The sequence below is a fragment of the Bicyclus anynana genome, chromosome 8 (genome assembly GCF_947172395.1).
Source record: "Bicyclus anynana chromosome 8, ilBicAnyn1.1, whole genome shotgun sequence".
In the NCBI taxonomy this organism is placed as follows: Eukaryota; Metazoa; Arthropoda; class Insecta; order Lepidoptera; family Nymphalidae; genus Bicyclus; species Bicyclus anynana.
In genome coordinates, this window is record NC_069090.1 from 15842778 (window position 1) to 15864335 (window position 21558).

Sequence of the window (21558 nt, forward strand, 5' to 3'; positions counted from 1 at the left end):
ATTGGGATTCTATTCTATGTATGTTTGGGAGATTCTTGAAGGTAATCTATGGATCTACTGGACCGAATTTTAAAAATGTTCATAACAAAAGCTGTGTTATTTGTACGTCATAGGCTATATTTTATCCCCGTATTCCCATAGGAACGGGTACTACTATGACGGTGAAATTGCAGGGCGTCCGCTATTTTATTAATAAAACTAAATTAATGGTATAATGCCTTTTTTATTACCATCCATCACTTTGATTGCATATAAAAAGATACATATTGTGCATAACGAAGCTCACTCGTACCTGGATTTGCATACTCAACATACTGACTTAACGTTTACCATAGAAAACCATAAAACTTCCATACAAAACAAATAATACCCAAAAACATAATTAAATCATAATACAAATTATTTGAAACATGGAATTTCAAGTGAAGATTGACCTGAGCTTGTAAAAATATTAGTGTTCGAGTTATAATCGAATATAATCGAGCCATACACGCTTGAAAATCTTTATAATATACATTCAATTTTAACATATTCGGCATACACATTTTAGTATCATAGCGAGAGCATAATAAAGCAATATATTTACTTGACCTGGTGAGGGTGTGTGTCGCGCGTAAAAGTTAAAGTAATGTTTGACGTCATACATTGCATTTACAAAAAAAGTAATTTTAAATTTATACCAGGTCAATCTCAACTTTTTTAAAAAATACCCACCCACAAGCTAGTTTTTGTAATCTGTGTCCAAAACCGCATACACTAAACTGTTACAAAAAAGGCCCCAATGTGCATCTAGCTTTACAAGTAATTTTTAAACACTAAGGTAACAATACTATAATGGAAATAAACAACAGAACATTTCTAAAACAACACTTACTAAATATTATCTAACATGAAAACTTAATAAACTTAGTTTTTATTATGCAAGTAATACACTGAAACAATTTAAATAATAGAGAATACAGAACCAATAATAATGTACTTGTGTGTGTACTTATACTTCAATACTCACAGATTAAAGGAAAATAATAGACTGAACACTCACAAACAAATGTTACCCTAGATGTACAAGTAAGGTATACTTCATATTTGTTGCCTATATGCTATATTTTTCCTTTAGTTTGCAATAGTGTGTTTATATTAATAAGACAGAGATCGACTTGCTTTCATTTCCTAAACTTACAAATAATGTATTTTGTAGAATTATCTATAATCTCATTTAAATGTGCAGCTAGGCTTTAGGTCCAAAGTTATGAAAAGGTCCCAAACATCCCAATAGTAATAGTATCTCAAATCAAAGTTATAGTTATTAGTTTTAAGAGATAATATTATGTATGCAACCAAATTAGCACCAGAATCATATTCATAATACCTATATTGTACAAATAACGAAATATACGAATGAATTACGCGTGAAAAATATCACGCAATTTGAAACTTATATAACCGACTTGTTTATTATTATTATCATTATTATAGCATATTCACTTTCACAAAATTTAGAAACAATAATATGTTTATACTTTATGTAGAGTTTTGACTGTTGAAGCTATATATCATCTTCAGTCTTTGCTTATCTTAGTAAAAGTTAAGAAACAAGGCCATATCTCCAGATTAAAATAGTTTTTAACTTTTTAATTAATTTCTTACTACTGAACCTAAAACCTAGATTCCTAAGTTACCTAATCGCAACTATAAGATTCAAAAAGGCACAAAATCATCAGGCAATCCTGATTGTACTGTTGTAATTTTTTAATCGTTATTGCGAGAATATTAAAATGGGATTTTTTTTTATTAATTACAACCATTTAGTTTAGTAATGGGTAGTCTACATAATATTTTATACACAAACTAAGGCAAAAAGATAGACGGACGGAATTCTCATAACCATGTTTTCATTATAAAATATTTTAAACTACATTACAGAAGTTAAAACTACACTGTTTTACTACTTATTTAACATCACATAAAGTTATTCTAATACAAGGAATTCCTTTTTTTGATACATGGATATTTTAACGTGTGTTATATTCTGGCATCCCGTCTATCGTCTATATTTTTCCTTTAGTCTCAGTTAACAGTTTTTTTATAAGTATTAAAAATCGGGTTCCTTCGACGAAGCATTGATACTATCATTTTGGTTCCCATTTTATTTACAAAGATTAAAGTGAGATAGCATGTTTTGAATACTGGCGCTAGAATGTAATTCGGCTAGATTGGGAAAGTCTTTTAAATAATAACGGAAATTAAATATGTAAAAAGAACCTTTTTTTTTTAATAAAAAAAAAAGAGTTCGTGAAACTAGAGAGGCGTTACTGTAGCACAAGTATAAATTTCAAGTTACAGTACGCTTTATAATTCAGTATTTGAACTATAGAGGGTAAATTTAAAATTTTACTTTATATGCTGTTTACATACGTGGCAGTAGCGTTTTATAAAATGGTTGATTTTGACTAGGGAAGATAGTGGGGTCATAGTATTATGAAAACTCCAAAAAAAAATTTAAAATTTTTGTTTTTTTTTTTATTTGACTTACCAATGACCTCAATTTCAGAAATGTTTCACTATTGGTCTTTTTTACTATAGACAACCTTTTGCCTCTCGGTGTTGATTTCGCCTTCGTTTATCGTGGAACTGTTTCAGTACTTGGTTATGTGGCCTAGTCAAAGATTTTTTGCAAGTTTCAGACGTCGGTGGGTCTATATTGACAAATATCTAATCTAAGGTAACATTTTATATCAACGAATCGAATATCATAAACAAAAAATAAACAGTAAGACTTGAAACTAAAAGTTTTATAAAACTAAAAAAAACACAACTAATAAAAATATATTAGCCTCTAAAATTACAATTTGAAATATTTTAACTTATTTATCGTAATTATTACAGTAATAATAATAAATAAAAAAATCAATTCTCTTATAGCCGATAAATAAAATAAAATTTAAAAAAATAAAATAAAAAACAATTTTAATAATAACATCAAACGTCGCATAAGATATAAATAGGTACATTTAAGTAACTGTATAAAGGAATGAAAAAATCAAGCACTTCCTATTTTAAAAGTGCATCGTGATTTGCTTTGGAATATTAGGAACGGACATGTAGTACAAAGGAGATGGTCCAAAATTATATGGAATTCAGGATCAGTCATTGTACCCTAGCGGAAATAAAACAAACTATTTTTTTTAACTATTTTTGATTATACAAATCTACGAATTTACCTTAATTCTTTCGAAATAATATTCATTGTCTCCCAAGAAATGCAACACTAGGGTATTAATGGCGGATTGATGACCTTTCAATGCAGTAATCGATTTGACGTTTACTGTCAATTGTCTTAACATAATTACTCTAAGGGCGCCATGTTGATTTAACTCAAAAACTTGGGTTTTAATTTTATTTAGTTAGATTTATTCACTTTAATAAATTTTAATAAAATCCTTGTATTTTTAAATTTTAACGATACGGGGTACAAGAATGGACCTGAAATGGACCATCTCCTTTTAACTTTTTTTTTACTCACCGACAAAAGTTTGTTTCTCTTCAAAGTAAAGTGAACTTTAAACAGTAGTGATTAGGTCCACTTTGCTTTGAATAATCAAATCTTATTTCATATTTATAAATATGGCCGTATTAGTTGAGTCCATACATAAGGTAGTAAACATAAAAAGATTTGGTTAACTATTATGTAAAGATTTTTTTGTTATAACATTATTAATCTACGTATAAAAGCGTTTTTGGGGTGTTCGGTTTTCGCATTACCTACTTAACGTGCAAAAACGTACATTATGTCAAATGATATGGATCTTTTCATTGTGTAACTCACTAATTTTTAAATTTTCTTTTTATCTAATAACACCATACCAAGCAACATGCACGACTGTGTACACTTGCATGGCACTGCAAGTGCACTTTTTAATTTTTATTAATTTCTAACATTAATTACTATGTATTCCGCATTAACGTAGACAAGTCCACAATAAAAAGAAAGTGTTCTAAAAACTACACTTTTTATGGAAAGTAATTTAAAAATATTTTGTTATTATCCACAATAATATATCTGACAAGTTCATGCAATCTTGTCTTAAGTCAATTATTGCGGAAAACGGCAAAATATATTTTAAATTCAAGAGAAATAATAAAATACATAATACAAGGCGCAAATTAGCCTATTGAAATAAGTCAAGTAATATTTATGACATTCCCATTTGTGCCATGCAAATGCTTACAGGTGTATCACTAAATACAATACTAAATAAAGAATATTATTATCCTATCTAATTAATTATTCCTATATCTAATTATTAACAAATGTGATTTGTAAGATTAATTAAATATTTCGATGACAACAGAAAACTAAAGTTAACAGAATCACCAAAGTTACATAAAAATCTTTTCAAAAAGGAAATTTAAGCAATATTGTAATCAATCAATGTTCAATTTTAACAAAGAAGAAAAGATTGTCTATTCAATTTACAAATCATAGTTATTGTCGTCACAATAACTCTGTTAATGATTTGTAAATTGAATCCGTTAAAGTTATAGCTAAAAGTCAAACTTTAATTTCGCAAAAAAAGCAATATTCGCTAGTAAAAAATGTCAACCAGGACACTTCAAATGTCTCGTTTTATTAAATGTTTTAATCACACACCTACAGCCAAAGCTGCAAGAGAATAAAACAAATATACTAATCTTTTTACTTAGAAGCATTCCAGTCAATTTTAGTTTGTCGTTATACTGTGATTATGTGATTGTAAAAACGACTAGCGACTAAAGTGTTTTTCAGATAGCATGGGTACGGTGACAGTCGACTGTATGACGTTCATAATGCGTACTATTATCGTGAATCGCGGCAAACTTTCAAGAATGAAAATGCCTGTCATCCGTACCACCCTATTTGAAACGAACTGTATACCGAATTTCAAGCGAAAGTCATTTGAGGTAGTTTAACCGCAGAGCGAATACAGTATTTATTTTTATATCACACGCGGTATATTGTCTATTCTTTCAATATACACATATTTAAAAAATATGCTTTTCTAATTATTATCAAAAGAGCTTCACAGATTATACACACGACTGCCATTTTGAATTATTCCAAAATCACAGCCGCACTTCGAAATTATTAAAATAAGCTCAGAGAGGATTATAAATACACAATTATATTTAAGTTATTTGGCGATTTTTGACTAATTTCATATTATCAAAATTTTATACTTGAAAATACCAGTGGGTCAGGTTAGATTAGTCTTAAGAATTTAATTCATATTAGAAGGCAAGAGAAAAATTGATATGTAAGTATAAGCTAACAGTACATGATTAAGACGAGAAAGTTAATTAAGTAGTGCATAAAGATTTAACAAAAAATATATTAAATTATTTTTTAATCAAAAGGTTCAAAACCCCTGACTGACAAAACCTGAGCAGTGGCAGTGAACCTATCGATTATTGTTATACAATTATACTTTAACTCACAAATCTTTTGATATTAACTAATCAACTATATAATACCGATTTTGGAGGGAAAACTTTCATCGATTTGTCGCTTTGATATTTTAGACTTTAAGAACCCTGATTACATTAGGCCTATTTCATTAAATCACAGTACCCGGCAGTTAAGATTATACGCCGTTGGACGTCTATTTAATTTCACTCTACGACCAAAGTAAGAATAAGTAAGTTGACGAGTAATAGACATGAATAGATTGACATAATTTGCCGATGCACATGCCAAATGATGGTGCCGGGTACTATATGTAATTTTTTTTTTCATGCATCCATGAATTTGGCGTTAAACAAAACTAGGATATACTGTGTAAGTAAATAAAATTGTAACATAATAAAGTACATATGCATAAATTAATCTGATAATCTAATAAATATTATTCCATATCTTCCTCAATCACAAAAACATATTACCTAAAGAAGAAAAAATTGAATTTGGTAGGTATTAATGTCATACAAACTATGTGGTCCCATGTCGTATTCACTTACGAAATGTTGACCATCTTTGATTTTTTTTTTATAAATGCAAATGTCAAAGGAACATTAATTTAAATTTTTCTAACTAGTTAAGTTTATTTTTTTTTTCAATATCGTAATCCTATTTTTCAATGCTTAATTTTGTTATAATTTCTACCCGTATAAGATTAAAAATTACAATACTTTTAATCTGTAATGGAATATTTTTCACATTTTGTGACAATTGATAATAATTAATAATTTCGTGGAATAAGGAATGAATACTTCGCCAATTTTTTATAAAGCCACTTTATAAGGAACGTTTTAACAAACCAATAATACTATAGTTTCATAGCGTGCACTTCATATAAGCATAAACGAATGTAAGAATATATTACGAAAGGGATTTTCCGATTTGTATCATATCCAATTTCTCTATTTGGGGTGTCTGCTAATACGCATAGGGTCGGCGTGGTGGACTATTAGCCTAACCCCTCTCATTCTGAGAGGAGATTCGTGCTCAATGAATGAAATGATGATCATATTTAATTCCCAGTTGGTTGGTAAAAACAACTTTTTCAAGACTTCAAGAAGTATGTTTGAACGCCACAGCGTAGTTTTATATTACCAATTAAATAAATTGTAAGACCACTTCTATAAGTTAATTTCAACATTCGCATGTGCAAATAATGTAGCAAACGGCAATTTGAAAGCTGATCCATGTATATGTTACCGGCATTTAATTTACGGCCTAGGCGTTCTATTAACTAGCCAATTTAACCAGATAGCTGTCACCAGGCGAAATTAGTTCAGACTAGTATTTAGCAGTTTATTCTATAGAAAGTAAATTATACGTAGAATAAACAGCTTATAAAGATAAACTGTTTATTCTATCGGTAACAGGATGAATGAGTTTGGCCTGGGCTATACTGGATTGAGCTATTGCGTGTTGGGAGAACTGCTTTGGCCTAGGCGTAACCAGGTCATCCTAAATTTGGACTTAGCCGGTAACATATACAGTAAATAGAATTCCAAATTTACTCCAATATAGAGTATATCTCGTCATATATTAAAAAAATCACTTTTAGATTATATGATCTCCAGCGTAATATAGATGGAAAAATAATTATGCGGTTATCTATATCTTTTACGCATACTAAATTGCGCGTTACGCGTTAATTTCTAAAAGTGGTAGAACCACATTGCAATATAAGTATTTCTTTGGTTATTTGTAGGTTTATAACTATATTATGGCCGAAGCTTGATATGATTTTAAGCTAAGACTAGATGAGTATAGCATTATTTAATTTTAACTGTTAAACAGTTTTGTCGATATTCAAAAAGTTAAGGTGAACTTCCATGGGCAATGATGATTATGCAAAATGCGACTGTCGTTCAGTACACAATTTGAAACTTCAGAATCAGCTGCAAGCGTTTTTTTGATAAAAAAATATTATTATTCGAAGATAGTTTGGCTTTGTTTGTAGTAGTAAGGTGACATCGCAAATGCGTTTGTGTGTGTGGACAATTAAAGAGAATATCAGAAATGCAAGCTTCAGGGTATCGGGCATTTGAACTAAAAAGTTATCTGATCGCAAATGTGGAAGTCTGCGATTCGTCAATCACAAGGCCGAACTTTTACAGACTATCAAGAAGAGAAAAGTTACATATCTAGGGCACGTGCTAAGGCACGATAGATACGACCTCCTACAGTTCATGTTAGTGAGAAAACTTGCTGGCAGACGAGTTGGTCGCAAAAAGAAATCCTGGTTGAGAAACATCAGAGAGTGGACCGGGATCGCGAGCTCTGCCCAATTATTTAGCCTAGCGAAAAATAAAAAATAATTCACAACGCTGACTGCCAGCCTTCGCTATTGGGAGAGGCACTCGAAGAAGAAGAAGCCTGTGAACCAAATATACGTCAGCTCAGCAGATACACAAAGTAACATCAACGTATAGTCAAATAAATAATAAATGTCAAACTTAAAACGCTGATATAAAATGATTATAAGAAAAATAATTGAAATATATCGCATAGTTCACGGCCAATGGAAATTCACCTTAAGTTAAGATAATGTAAAAAAATACTATAAAGTAAATATATCTGCAATTAAAGAGTAATATACTGAATGAAATAATACTAAGTAACATTGCGAAACTATAAATTTTTTTTGATATAATGTATATATAGAACATTGTTTAGCTACCTTTTCATGACCGTAAAAATAACAGCCAATTCCGAATGGAATACCATGTATCCAGAGGCGTGCAAGCTCCCTGAGTAGGCCTAACATGCGACCAACGAGATGTTAGTGAACAGAAATGGACAAATGTCAACCAATAGCGGCGCGGTGGGGCGGAAATACCGCTATCTGTTTCATTGCGTTGGGGCGAAATATATAAGACTCCGCCGCCTGTTCACGGGCTTATGTCTTTCGCATGCCTATAGTGCCTACCCCAGTTAAAAACTTTGTGCACGCCACTGAATGTATCTTATTGCATTCACAACTGCACCAGAGAGAAAAAGTGTTACTGTTGCACTTTGTGATAGAGCGACGGTCATGATAAGTTTGCTAATTACTATGTATCTATATAAATATCATATCCGATACAAAATTGTGATTTTCAACACAAAAGGCATAACAATTTATAACAACCAGCATAAAAATATGTCGACATATTTACGTAGTTTACGAGTCTGGTGTTTCAATTAAGGCCGGAAAAGTAAATTAAATACTCTTAAAAATACCGACTTGACGTATATCTAAATTATTTTTTACTTGGCTTGACATTGCTTGATGATTGAATTGGGTATTTGACAACCTTTGAATATATTGATTTTGGTGAAAATTAAGTCAATACAAATAACTAATTCAATAACAAAAATTGTCGAAATATTGAAAAAAAAAAACAGATTTAAAACAAGAGAATATAAATTGTGAAAGAATGAAAAGTTACTTGGATTTACATTTTGCACAAACACAAATGTGTTGAAATGCCAGCTAAAAATAATTTAAATGTATCATACAGTATTGACTTTTATGACCAATAGCCCCACAAGACAGTGGGTTCCATCCCATCCATTGGACTATTATCGTACCAAGTTTTTGTCACATTTTTTGCAGCAGGGTGAAATGGGACATTGTTAACCCTAGATAAGTATACATTCGTCCACATGACTACGCCAACTACTCAGATTATAAATTGTTATTAAATGTTTCTCAGTTAGTTCTTATTAAACCAAGTGTCATATCACTTGTTCCTATCTTTGATAATTTTCACGTTTTTTATTGCGTAGTCTGCCTGACGAAAGTTTAGTTACTATGTATCTACAAATTAGTTATCTAGGGTTAAAACTATGTCGATTCGGTTCCACAGTATGTTATCTTAAGTAGACTTTATCCGGGATACAAAAGAAGAACATGGTACAGTTAATCTATTCCGGGAAGTCCATTTACGTTTGGATGTAGTGGTAAGATAAACCAAGCGCGTTCGTATGTGGCTTTTAGGGTAGTCAATATACATACAGATTATACAAAAATGATTCCTTCTCTAATGCAGGTTTTCTGAGGGTAGGAAGTGCATTTGTATGAACACAAATTGAAATTAAAAAAAAAATAAAAACAAACAAAAAAGTAAAAAAAAAATCATTAGCGGGTAGTAAAACATTAATTATTTTGTGAGTGATTTGTGTTTTTCTGCGATACCGTTATGCGATACTGTAGTATGACGTTTTATATAACTCGTGAGCATTTACTTGACACCTGACTACCAAACACAATTACAAACATCATTCGAGCCAGGTGAAAAAGTCAATCCGTACGAGTTGTACATGTACTTTGCATAAATTAAGTGGATTCCTCAGTACACACCAATACTGTCAACTATCTGTTGTCAAACGCTTGTCTGTTAACACTACATCCAAAGCATAACAGACTTCCGAAAGTAGACAAATTATAGTAGCAAAACGTAAGGTTGAGGATAAATATAATAAATAATTTAAGTTCACCATTTCCCATGTCCAGCACTCGATGATATGCCAATCCCTATGTGTCTCTGCAAATGAATGAAAAAATATGTTTATAATAACCCACATTATGTTACAAGCACCTCGATTACAGGTGGTATTAATTTATTATTTGTGTTATTGTAGAGGGGAGGTATCAGTGTTGGTATAAATAAGAGTATTAGTTGATTTGAGCTCAGTTGTTTGTGAGGCAGCGTAGACACCGTCACGCTGCCAGTCGCGTTAGTGATTTTGTGCAATAACGTTTTGTACATACTATTAATAATTATTGATAATGTTTTGTGTTGTGATTGTTTATCATAAATTGTTTAGTGTGGGCATGGAGAACATGTCGGGCAGGGAAGGTGAATGTTGTATAGTCGGAAGGGATCCCTTAAACCTACCCCCTAGGTCCCAAGTCCTGGGACCTGCTCGAGGTGTTTCCTCTACCACAAAGTAATGGTACAATCACTATCGCTGTTACCCGTCACGTCAAACTTAGCGTCATGGTTTTTTTCTTTTGTATATTTTTTTTTTTTCGTTACAAGTTAGCCCTTGACTACAATCTCACCTGATGGTAAGTGATGATGCAATCTAAGATGGAAGCGGGCTAACTTGTTAGGAGGAGGATGAAAATCCACACCCCTTTCGGTTTCTACACGGCATCTCACCGGAACGCTAAATCGCTTGGCGGTACGTCTTTGCCGGTAGGGTGGTAACTAGCCACGGCCGAAGCCTCCCACCAGCCAGACCTGGACAAATTAAGAAAATCTCAATCTGCCCAGCCGGGGTTCGAACCCAGGACCTCCGTCTTGTAAATCCACCGCGCTTACCACAGCGCCACGGAGGCCGTCGTATATTCTGCGACATGGCAATCTGCTCATAAGCAATAAGCCATTTATGTACATTGTACATGTATAGTTAGCTGCTGATTCCCTATTAGCTGCCCCTCCCCTTTGGCTGCTTATAGAAAGCTGTTCTCCACGGATGCTGTGTAGGGAGCCTCATTATTTGGGGGGTTCAAAATTGGTTAGGGGGGTGTGTGTGTATTTGTGTGTAAAAGAGACGTAGAAAATGAAGCCACATAGGATAATCACTGGACCATATACTAAAGAGGCAGTCAGTAATACTCACTTTTTATTATTAAGCCTGTTGGGCGTACTGTGGTTCGAATGGTTACTGTCGCTGAAATCTGAACTAGAACTACGGATGTCGCCTTCCATCTGAAACATATATTCATTACAAGTTTAAAACTACTCAGTACAATTTATCTATTAAGTGTTAAACATTTTTATCAAGTAATAATTGACGGACCAAGTGTTAAGTTCAGAGGGATTTCGAAATAATATTCGCTGTTGATCTTCAATACTACGTATTCTTCATCAATACGACATATATACATATATATTACATTTCACTGCAATCACTTTGTACTATCAATACAACATAGATACATTATACTTCACTACACTCACTTGGCACTTGTTACCTCTGTGATAGCAAAGGAACGACTGACTCGCAAATGAGGAACCGAGAGCTTCATACCTTGTATCATGACAATGTCTCAATTTATTAGGTCTATTTCCTGTCAGTACATGACGATATATATTAGAAGGACTAATATTTAAAATTGCTAACACAAGTATTAGTAAGTGGTATCTACTTATGCCTTCCATACTAATATTATAGACTAGACTTCGTTATTTCCCAGACCTAGAAACACAACGAAAAAACCAACACAATTTTCCCTCCAGATAACAGATCTTAGTTCGAATCTGTCAGTGATAAAAAATACACTGATGCAATTGCCTCTTGGAAAAATAAATAATAATATACACGTAGAAGATCAAAGTCTCACTGATTCGTATACGACTATACGAGAAAAAAAACACAAGTTAGGTATAGTTAACTATGATAATAATATTTTGTAGAATTTGAACTATCGTCAGTGTTATTCATATAAAATTTATTATAAGACACGTGAGTTATAAAACACATATTTTATTAATAAACTTAAAATGATAATCTTGTTGTATATAGATATGCTACTGTTACACATGCTCATTTCAAGCACAAAAGCATGCTACTATTGAGCAGTTGCTACTTATTAGCATGTGTATCGCAACATTGCTAATAATGAGCATGCTTATTTCGAGAATCAACAGTCGTGCGATTTATAAGCATGCTCCTTGCTAGTTGATCAGCATTGCTATTTTGTAATTTCTTCACCTTCATCTCTCCCTGTCTAACACGATACTATAGACAGAGAGCGATAGATACAAATTTTTTGTTGACCTTTCATCATGCTGATAATACTGAGTGAATTTAATTTAAACTTAGCAAAATTAAGACTTTAATATCTATAGGATACTTTTTGTCGCGAAAAGTAAATCAAAAGTAAAGGTAGGGTGGTAACTAGCCACGGCCGAAGCCCAGCCTCAGCACTGTCCTGCGTGTATTGGAGATATTGTGTGGCATAATGTTGAAATAAACGCATTTTTCTCTCTTTCTTTCATGTCAACAGTGTATAAATAAATAAATAAGCCTTTTATTTCCAGTACAAACATACATATACAATTTTGTGAGAATTACCTACTTTTAAAATTTAATATATAACTATTGTATGGTATTTATTTAAAAAAAAATTATATTTTGCTGGAACCCCCCTCAGGTAAAGGCCTCCTCCAAAGATTTCCATTTTTCCCGGTCTATAGCGATTTGAAGCCATTGTGGGCCTGCAATTTTTTTAATATCATCGTCCCATCTAGAGTATGGTCTACCTCTGTAGCGTTTGCCCGCTGGACCTTTCCATGATGTCACGGTTTTGGTCCATCTTTTGTCTTTGAGTCTGGCTACAGTGTATACCTGTATACTAAATGACCGAAGTGTCACGCCTACCTTGCCAGCATTGATGGACTTGTAGGCGACTTGCAGAATCAGCCAAGTCCACAGCATGTGCAGAGCCAGTAGCAGACACAGCAGCGCGTTGAAGATGTAGTACGCTGCGAACATCGGCAGCAGCATTGGCGCTCGGATTGATGTACTGCGAAAAAAAAACGAAGTCCAGTTAGGAAGGTCCAATTTCGAGAAACAGGTGAACCGCCGAATTCAACACGGTTGGGACGCATTCGGGAAACTTTGCGATATCTTTTCGTCCGAAATTCCTCAGTGACAAAAGTCTTAGAACAGTGCGTGTTGCCAGTGATGACCTATAGTTCTGATACTTAGTCGCTAACTATGAGCCTCATAAGAAGACTCAGAGTCACACAGCGGGCGATGGAACGAACTATGGTAGGAGTATTTCTGCGTGATCGAATCAGAAATGAAATCCGCAGAAGAACCAAAGTCACCGACATTGCTCAACGAGTCACGAATGTGAAGTGGCAATGGGAGGGGCACATAGTTCGAAGAGCAGATGGACGTTGGGGTCCCAAGGTGCTGGAATGGCGACCCCGCACTAGTAAGCGCAGTGTTGGTCGACCAGGTGGACTGACGGCCTCAAGCGGACGGATTCGCTGGATGTAGGTGGCTCAGGATCGTGATGTTTGGAAGTCCCTACAGTGGACGTCCTTCGGCTGATATGATAATTACATAATGTGTTTTTCAAAAAGGATATATTGTTATTAACACGATACTAAAATACAAACATATTTTTGTCAACAAACAAATTTTCGTCTGTCTGTTTTTTACTTGGACTTTCACTGGAAGACAGTAGTTATTGAGCAATGTACATGCTATTTTTTATACCGAACAAATCCATGAGATTTGTGATAAAGGAAACATTATAAAACAAGCTATTATTATTATCATCCGCCATACCAACGTCTATGTCAGTGTCAAGTCCCATCGCTATATTCTGTTAAGTTTTATCAAGGTGGTACGTACCTCCAAATAATATAAAACGGATAAATGCCCAGCCTTGTAACGATCCACAGCACGGTGAACACCGCGAACAACGCGTCGCATAACTTTTGATAGTTGGCATACTTCAGCGCTTTCGCTGCCTGAAACATGAAAATTAAAATTGTTCGTACTTACATGGAAAATTCTATCGTTTTTATGGTGCGTTTACACGGGCTTTTGAATCGCCTAACGTTACCTACCACGGTCAAGTATGCCGTCGTCTGCAGCGCGCATAAGGACGGGAAAGAAAAACAATATCTTAATATATGTATATAAATCTCGTGTCACAATGTTTGGCCTCAATGGACTACTAAACCACTTAACCGATTATAATAAAATTCGCACACGCATGTGCAGTTCGATCCAACTTGAGAGATAGGATAGTTTAAATCTCAATTTATAGTCACTATATTTTATTGCAAATTATTTGTCTCTATATATATAAAAGAAAGTCGTGTTAGTTACTCCACTTATAACGAACGATCAAGAACGGCTGAACCGATTTAGCAGAAAATTGACAGGGAGGTAGTTTAGAGCCAGGAGAAGGACATAGGATACTACGAGTATTACCTCTAAGAATATATCTGTACAGTCGTGCAGCAACAGAACGAGTGTCCCGATCCTGTGCAAGTTGCACACCCAGCTGAACGACAGCAGCGCGATGGTGGCGATGTGGTGCACGAACATCTGCCAGAAGTCCTTCCGCCGCACGTCCCAGAACTGGGACATCGTCAGCGCCCAATAGAACGCCGCCGACATCATGTAGTACCACCAAATGTCGCTCGTGGTCCCCTGAAATATGACTGGATGAAAATTTTAAATCATGCTTTCTCGACCATGGACACTACAGACCAAAATTAGACTGAGTTAGTAATTAGAATGGACCCTAGTGGAAGACCTACGTAAAAAGCTGGAAGCCTTTGAGATATGGACGTACTGCAGAATGTTCCGCTTAAGCGAAACTGAGGTTCTTGTCAAAACAGCTCGAGCTGGTTAACAACATCAAGCAGCGAAAGGTCTCATACCGCCGTCATATTTTGCGACACGATAAATACCGTTTGAAACAATTATGTTGGGCAAGATTGCAGGCAAGTGATCTACCCGATGTTGCGATTATGTGGAGAACCATCGCCATTAATAAAAGTGCAACACTTCCCAATGCAGGCAAAATCTTTAATTAAATTTATGAAATTGGTATAGTTTCAGAAAAGCTTAAAATAGTTAGATATGTATAACTTAAAGTTAGTCTGCTAGTGACTAATACATTTAATACTTAATCTCCACTCCCTAATACTTAAAATGTAATCTTCAATGAATCATAGGTACCTGAATTGTCGAATTATTTTCCTATTTGCGATATTTCTATTTGGTCAAATATCTCTTACACATCACGATAACCCGAAGATTTGAATCACATTTTATATCCGTAATGCCAAAAATTAGCATGCCATTAAGTGGTAGAAGTAGAAGCTACATCTTCACGCGTTCTCAGAGAAGTTGGTGATTTTGACATCATATCCTGGTTTTTCTGAAGACGCCACCAGCGCTTCACTTGTCTCTTGACGCACGTAATTTCTAGGTTAATAAACTTAACCCTATGAGGACACTTAATGAAGTACTGGTCGATATCCCACAGCCTTTCCTTATCCCATAGATTGAAAACGCAATAAGAGAAGTTTTAAAAGTAGAACGTTCACCTCCACGCGTTCTGGGAGAACTTGGTGAGCTTGGTCGGCTTATATTGGCTTTTCCGGAGCTCTTGGTCATATCTTACTGCTTGGCAAATACTTACTTACCTGGTGAGGATAGCCAATGTAGCAGTGGTCGATATTCCACAGCAATTCCTTATCCCATAGAATGAACATGCCATCAGATAAGTTGTAGAAGTAGAAGGTACATTTCCACGCGTTCTCGCAGAACTTGGTGAGTTTAAACGGCTTTCCTGGCTTTTCCGGGACCTCTTGATCATATCTAAGTGCATGGCTAACACACTTACCTGATGAGGATACCCAATGTAGCACTGGTCGATATCCCACAGCCATTCCTTATCCCATAGAATGAACATGCCATAAGAGAAGTTGTAGAAGTAGAAGGTACACCTCCACGCATTCTCGCAGAACTTGGTAAGCTTGGACGGCTTTTCCTGGCTTCTCCGGAGACGCCACCAGCGCTCCACTTGCCTCTCAGACATATCTAACTGCTTGGCTAGTGCACATATCTGCAAAGAAGGTTATCTTTTCTTTTGTTTGCTAATATAGCAATCGAAAGTAAGGTTATCTTTTCTTTTGATTGCTAAAATAGGAATGTCTATGTATAATGCATGCTAAATAATAAATTGACGGACAATTGTGACCTGATAGGTTAAGGTTATGTTTTTGTTTGCACACAAAAAGACTTCATCGTCAAAGATATTCTGCTGTCATAGGTAATTAGCTTAGGTATTTTTAAGTACTTTGTGCAGTCTACAATTTTCCATCAGTTTATAATCTAACGATCTCTTCGATTTTTTATAATCTAACGATTCATCGATTTTGGAGATGTGATAACAGCGATATGAGCACACACCGATTAAATGTAACCTACTAATCAATATATTTGCTCTATATTTTACGAGCCTTACAAGTAACAGGACCGCAAGTTTGTCCGCATAGATATTTTTTTTACGAAAAACTAACTGCCAGCAAATTACGAGTTTAATGTATATTGATGTTGCACGCCTATGTAATGTTGACTGAGACAATCAAATAGTAGGGGAGCCCGGGATGCTAAATTTGCAGTTACTCGAGCGTCATTGAGACCGATTACATTTGGTAGATTAAATTATAGGAAGAATAAATGGTTATTAAATTTTTCCGCTTTTAGCGGTGGAAAAAAAAACTACAGACTTTAAAAACAATTTTTATTACTTTGGCTTACTGAAATTGTAAGAAAATTTTAGTGATTAATTAGGAGATTATTTCCTTAAAAATAAGTAAAAAATTAATCGCACTCGTACCTCGAGCACTAAAATATAAGGGTTTAATTTTGTAACTTTGAAACCCTCCCATTCCATTACGTTACGCTCAAATCGTCAGATTTTCGAAATGTGCAGTTTTTAGCTATCAACTCACCTACCTTATCTTAATCTGACATGCTGGTTGAGTATTTATGAAGTTAGTTTTTTTTTTTGGTTGCCCTAAACGTACCCACCAATATTAAGAGCTCATACTCGGTGGTAGGTACTCGACAAAGTGTAAGGTATAGTCCCTTATGTTTATCTGCCGCACTCGAGTAACTGCAAAAATCCCCTCTTCGGCTCCTCTACTAAAATAAGCGACAAAATTAAATGTTCTGAAACATGATAGCTGGGGCGATGAAGACGGTGTTTCAGGATTTAAACTCCTAGAAATCCCCTGAAAAGCTTTGTTCTGATGCTCAAGGTTTATTAACTAAGCAACTGTACTAAAACGTTACTCGATGTGCAATGTTTACCAACAGACAAATTATAAATGGCTGTAGAGAATTGAAGTCGTTAAAAGAGATCCACTATTATGATCTGTGTACCTACATTTACATGTCACGTATTCAAATTTTCTTTTATGCCTGGGGTGTATAACTTGGCAAATTCGTTCTTGTCTCTTGGCAAACACTCCCGATGGTCCTTCCCGCCCGTCACCCGCATTTCATGGGAGTGTCATCAACAAATTTGCCAAGCTATAGTAATACTTTAGATATAACTCCATCAGAAGCAGTTTTGCTACGCCAAACCACCAATAAAACCGTTAAACGAGAAAAACGTCGGAAAAAACAAATCACGAGCGAATCGTACATACGCACTCGTACATATGGAACCTCCTTTTCTGAACTCCATTTTAAAATTGAAGGCAATATGCTAATTGTAATATATCATAGCATAAAACGAGATTGATTGAACAATGAACCTTCATAAAATACTGCAATTCTAATTAATATGAGTAGTTACATAATATCATCTTACTATGCCCTCATTGTACGTATAACGAGTAATATCATTATAGTATAGACGCAAAGTAATTGCGGTTTCCATAGCTTCTACATCCGCAGTGCGTATTGATATAACTTCTAGGTATTAGTTATCTACCTACATGCATTTTAATTATAAAATTTGGAACGACCTACCGCCACCAATTAGACTAGCTAAATCTCTCACTGTTTACAAAAAATTAATTAAAGAACATCTCTTAGTTCTACAGAAACAATAACCAAATATTTTGCAGGACAGTTGCTTTTCTTTTTTTATTTATTTTTTGTCCTTATTGTAGTTGTTTAGTAATCTTATTTTATTTTTTATTTATTTTTTGCATATAATATTAATGTTTGTCCTTCGCTCCAATCTAATTTTTAACCGACTTCCAAAAAGGAGGAGGTTCTACGTTCGACTGTATGTATGTTTTTTACTTACTATAGATATGTGGATACATAATAGTATATTATTTTATCTATTTTAAATTTGGAACTAATAAACGACGCAACGCTCTCCCGATCAGTCCGTGAGCTCACCCTGGGGTCATGCCTGAAAATCAGCGCTACAGTTACTTAGCTGTAGCATAGAGCTGAGGCAGCGCCCCATTCAGCCGAAGCCTTAGTATTAAGTTAGTATTAATTCTCATGTTTTTTTCTTATTTATGTTATGTTGTTTTTGGCTGAATAAATGTTTTTATTATTATTATTATTATTATTATAACTAGCGGACGCTCGCGACTTCGTCCGCGTGGATTTCAGCTTTTCACAAATCCCGCGGGAAACAATGAATGTCATTATACATATAAACATTCCTCTTCAATCACTCTATCTATTAAAAAAAAGCCGCATCAAAATCCGTTGCGTAGTTTTAAAGTTTTACAAAAGTTTAAAAGAATTTTCAAATTCGGCTTAGTAGATTACAAGTGTTCCCTTATAATACAAAGCACAACACACCCTCATAATACAAAGGTACCTAACACCTCTCTGGCGCAGTGGTTGTGGGTCTCAACAGAGAGGTCTCGGGTTTGATTTCCAGCGCGGATTAGCTTAGGATTTTATAATTCTAAATTGGCTCAGATCTGATCTGTTAGTAAACATCGGCGGTTGGGTTTTATTAGTTAGTAAGGGGTTTGCTGTCACTTGGAAATTTTAACAGGGGTTCGTGGAGCCGAAAGTTTGAGAAACCCTGGACTAGCGGATGCCTGCGACTTCATTTGCAGGTAAGTGAATAACAAAATGCTTATAAATGTAATGTATCAGGTCACTACCGTAAATCATGGAATTCGACTGGTGACCATGCTGATAAGACTATCAGATGATTCGGTGTACGCCTCTGATAACGATTTGTTATTGGAAGGAATTTATACTTTGTTTTCTTATAAATGCACTACGCTTTCGTTCCAAGTATGTTCCTATTCTTATAATATAGTCAACATCTTCCAACTAGTGTTAAAATTCAAAAAAATCAAAATTCATTTATTTCAAGTAAGCTTAGTTTACAAGCACTTTTGATACGTCAGTTGACTATTTGTAAAGATTCAACCACCGGTACGGAAGGCAGGTTCTGCTGAGAAGAAACCGGCAAGAAACTCAACAGAATTGAATCCTGTGGGACTCCCATTGTATTGAAAAAACCGCGCGACTTTGAATCATTTATGCATACCTTTTGTGTTCTATCAACCCCCTACCTTTAGTGTTAAAGAATAAAAATACATGTTTAGCTCACTCACGTATTTTTATTCGCGATATCAGTATTTAACACAAAAGGTAGGGGGTTGATAGAACACAAAAGGTTGAAAAATGTTGACTAGACTATTAAGCCATACTCGATGTGCACTGCTTACCAAGAAACAAATTAAAAAATTAATTTATAAAACAAATAAAAAAAACTGAATAGAAAAAAAACAAGCTCAGTCCAGAAGTGTAGAAAGCATTTAGAAAATAGTCGGGACCTTTTAAATAATGTAGAAGAAAATCATTCTACCCAATATCTAAGGTAGTGATAATCTATTTTGAATTACACTTTATAGAAAAACAATACATAATTTAAAATGAATAAGTTATGAAATGTTTACATTATGGCTTTTTAGTTGCGAGCGGGCGATGAAACGAGCTATGTTGGGAGTATCTCTGCGTGATCGAATCAGAAATGAGGAGATCCGCAGAAGATCCAAAGTCACAGACATAGCTCAACGAGTTGCGAAGCTGAAGTGGCAATGGGCGGGGCACGTAGTTCGAAGAGCCGATGGACGTTGGGGTCCCAAAGTGCTGGAATGGCGACCCCGCACTAGTAAGCTCAGTGTTGGCCGACCCCCCACCAGGTGGACTGACGAATTCAAGTGAATCGCTGGGATTCACTGGATGCAGGCGGCTCAGTATCGTGATGTTTGGAAGTCCCTACAAAAGTCTCATTCCGACGCTCTGAAATTTCTATTTCCTGGTAACTCAGTTGGCTACCAGTATCAAGAATTTTCGTAAATAAAAAAGTTGATCGTCTATTCGAGATGAAGCTACTCACGAAAAATTTGCTTATTAGTAATCAGGTGTACAAAATGTTCTAGGGATCCCAAAACAGCAAGATAGTGAAATATTCAACTCAGAGTTGACATTAGACATAGCTTGCGGGCTGCAGGTATAGTGTAGCTTGCTGAAGGCTTTGAGCCGTGACCTACTTTCCGAATCACCTGCGGTTTTTATTCAGTATTTTTTTTTTCAAGTTTATAAACTTACTGGGGCAGCCGACCGCGACTAGCGACGTATGTAGACGACATAATAAATTATACACTATAGGAATTATACGTCCGCGTGAAGTTCAGTTTTTCGCAAATAATGTGGGAAGCATGTATTTTTCCGGAATAAAAAGTAGCACATAATGATACTCAATAACCTCCTCTAACGTCCACTGAAAGTACCATCAAAATCAGTTCAGCCTTTATATTAGTCCGGATAAACAGACTGTCAGACAAAAACTTTAAAAACGTTAGCTTGCGTTTTAGTATCATGGAAATAAAATAAGTAAGTTACGTTTTACTTACTACATACGTTATTTTAATTTAAAGGCTTAGAGCCGTAACCTATTAGAATGAACTGCGGTTTATATTAATTTTTTTTATTGTCTATGAACTTACTCGTGTAGCTGATTGCTGCTAGTGACGTATGTAGTCTACATTATAAACCATGTAGTATTCATCAATGTATTTACATTTTTGATAATGGCAATAAAGTTTTTCTATTTTAGCTTCTAATTATAAAGCAAAGACGGTTTGGCTAAAATAAAAGTATCAAAGCAAAGTGTCAAAGCTGCCCTAATGCCTCAATAAAAGTTAATATATGATTATAGCAATAATTATATAAATAGTATGGGTGAAATTATGCAAGCCAAAATAAAACCACTTCATAACATCCAACAGAGCTGATATTTTGTATGAAAACAATTATAAACGCGAAAAACTTAGCCCTTTTTTAAACTTTTAGCCCTCATTCGCACGAGAAATTCCTGTATTTCCTAAGATTAGCGCGTTCAAAAAAACAAACAAACGCTTCAGTTTTATAATATTAGTATAGATGAGTCAATATTGATTCGACAAAGCCTTACAGTCTACTACTTATCATATATGTACAAAAGTATAAAGATGAAGGGTACGGAACCCCAAGTGTGAAAAAAAGCGTAATTGCAGGTGCCTACGAAACTGGGTCGTGAGTCAAGG

The 21558-nt window shown here is 34.6% G+C and overlaps 1 protein-coding gene across 3 annotated transcripts in view; it reads right to left on the reverse strand.

The window, feature by feature from the left end:
• Window positions 1–203: 203 nt before the first annotated feature.
• The window catches only part of LOC112045917 (ceramide synthase 5), a 40199-nt gene continuing 18844 nt past the window's right edge, over window positions 204–21558 (reverse strand). For 2 of the 3 annotated variants that reach the window (XM_052883089.1, XM_052883088.1), the window contains 6 exons: window positions 15867–16088; window positions 14441–14662; window positions 13853–13971; window positions 12866–13010; window positions 11102–11190; window positions 204–10017 (listed from right to left, as the gene is read on the reverse strand). In XM_052883089.1, the coding sequence (XP_052739049.1) occupies window positions 10008–10017; window positions 11102–11190; window positions 12866–13010; window positions 13853–13971; window positions 14441–14662; window positions 15867–16088 (807 nt within the window). In that variant the 3' untranslated portion in view covers window positions 204–10007. Of the gene's footprint in view, window positions 10018–11097; window positions 11191–12865; window positions 13011–13852; window positions 13972–14440; window positions 14663–15866; window positions 16089–21558 lie in introns of those variants that run through there. The other variant, XM_052883090.1, reaches the window with a different exon arrangement.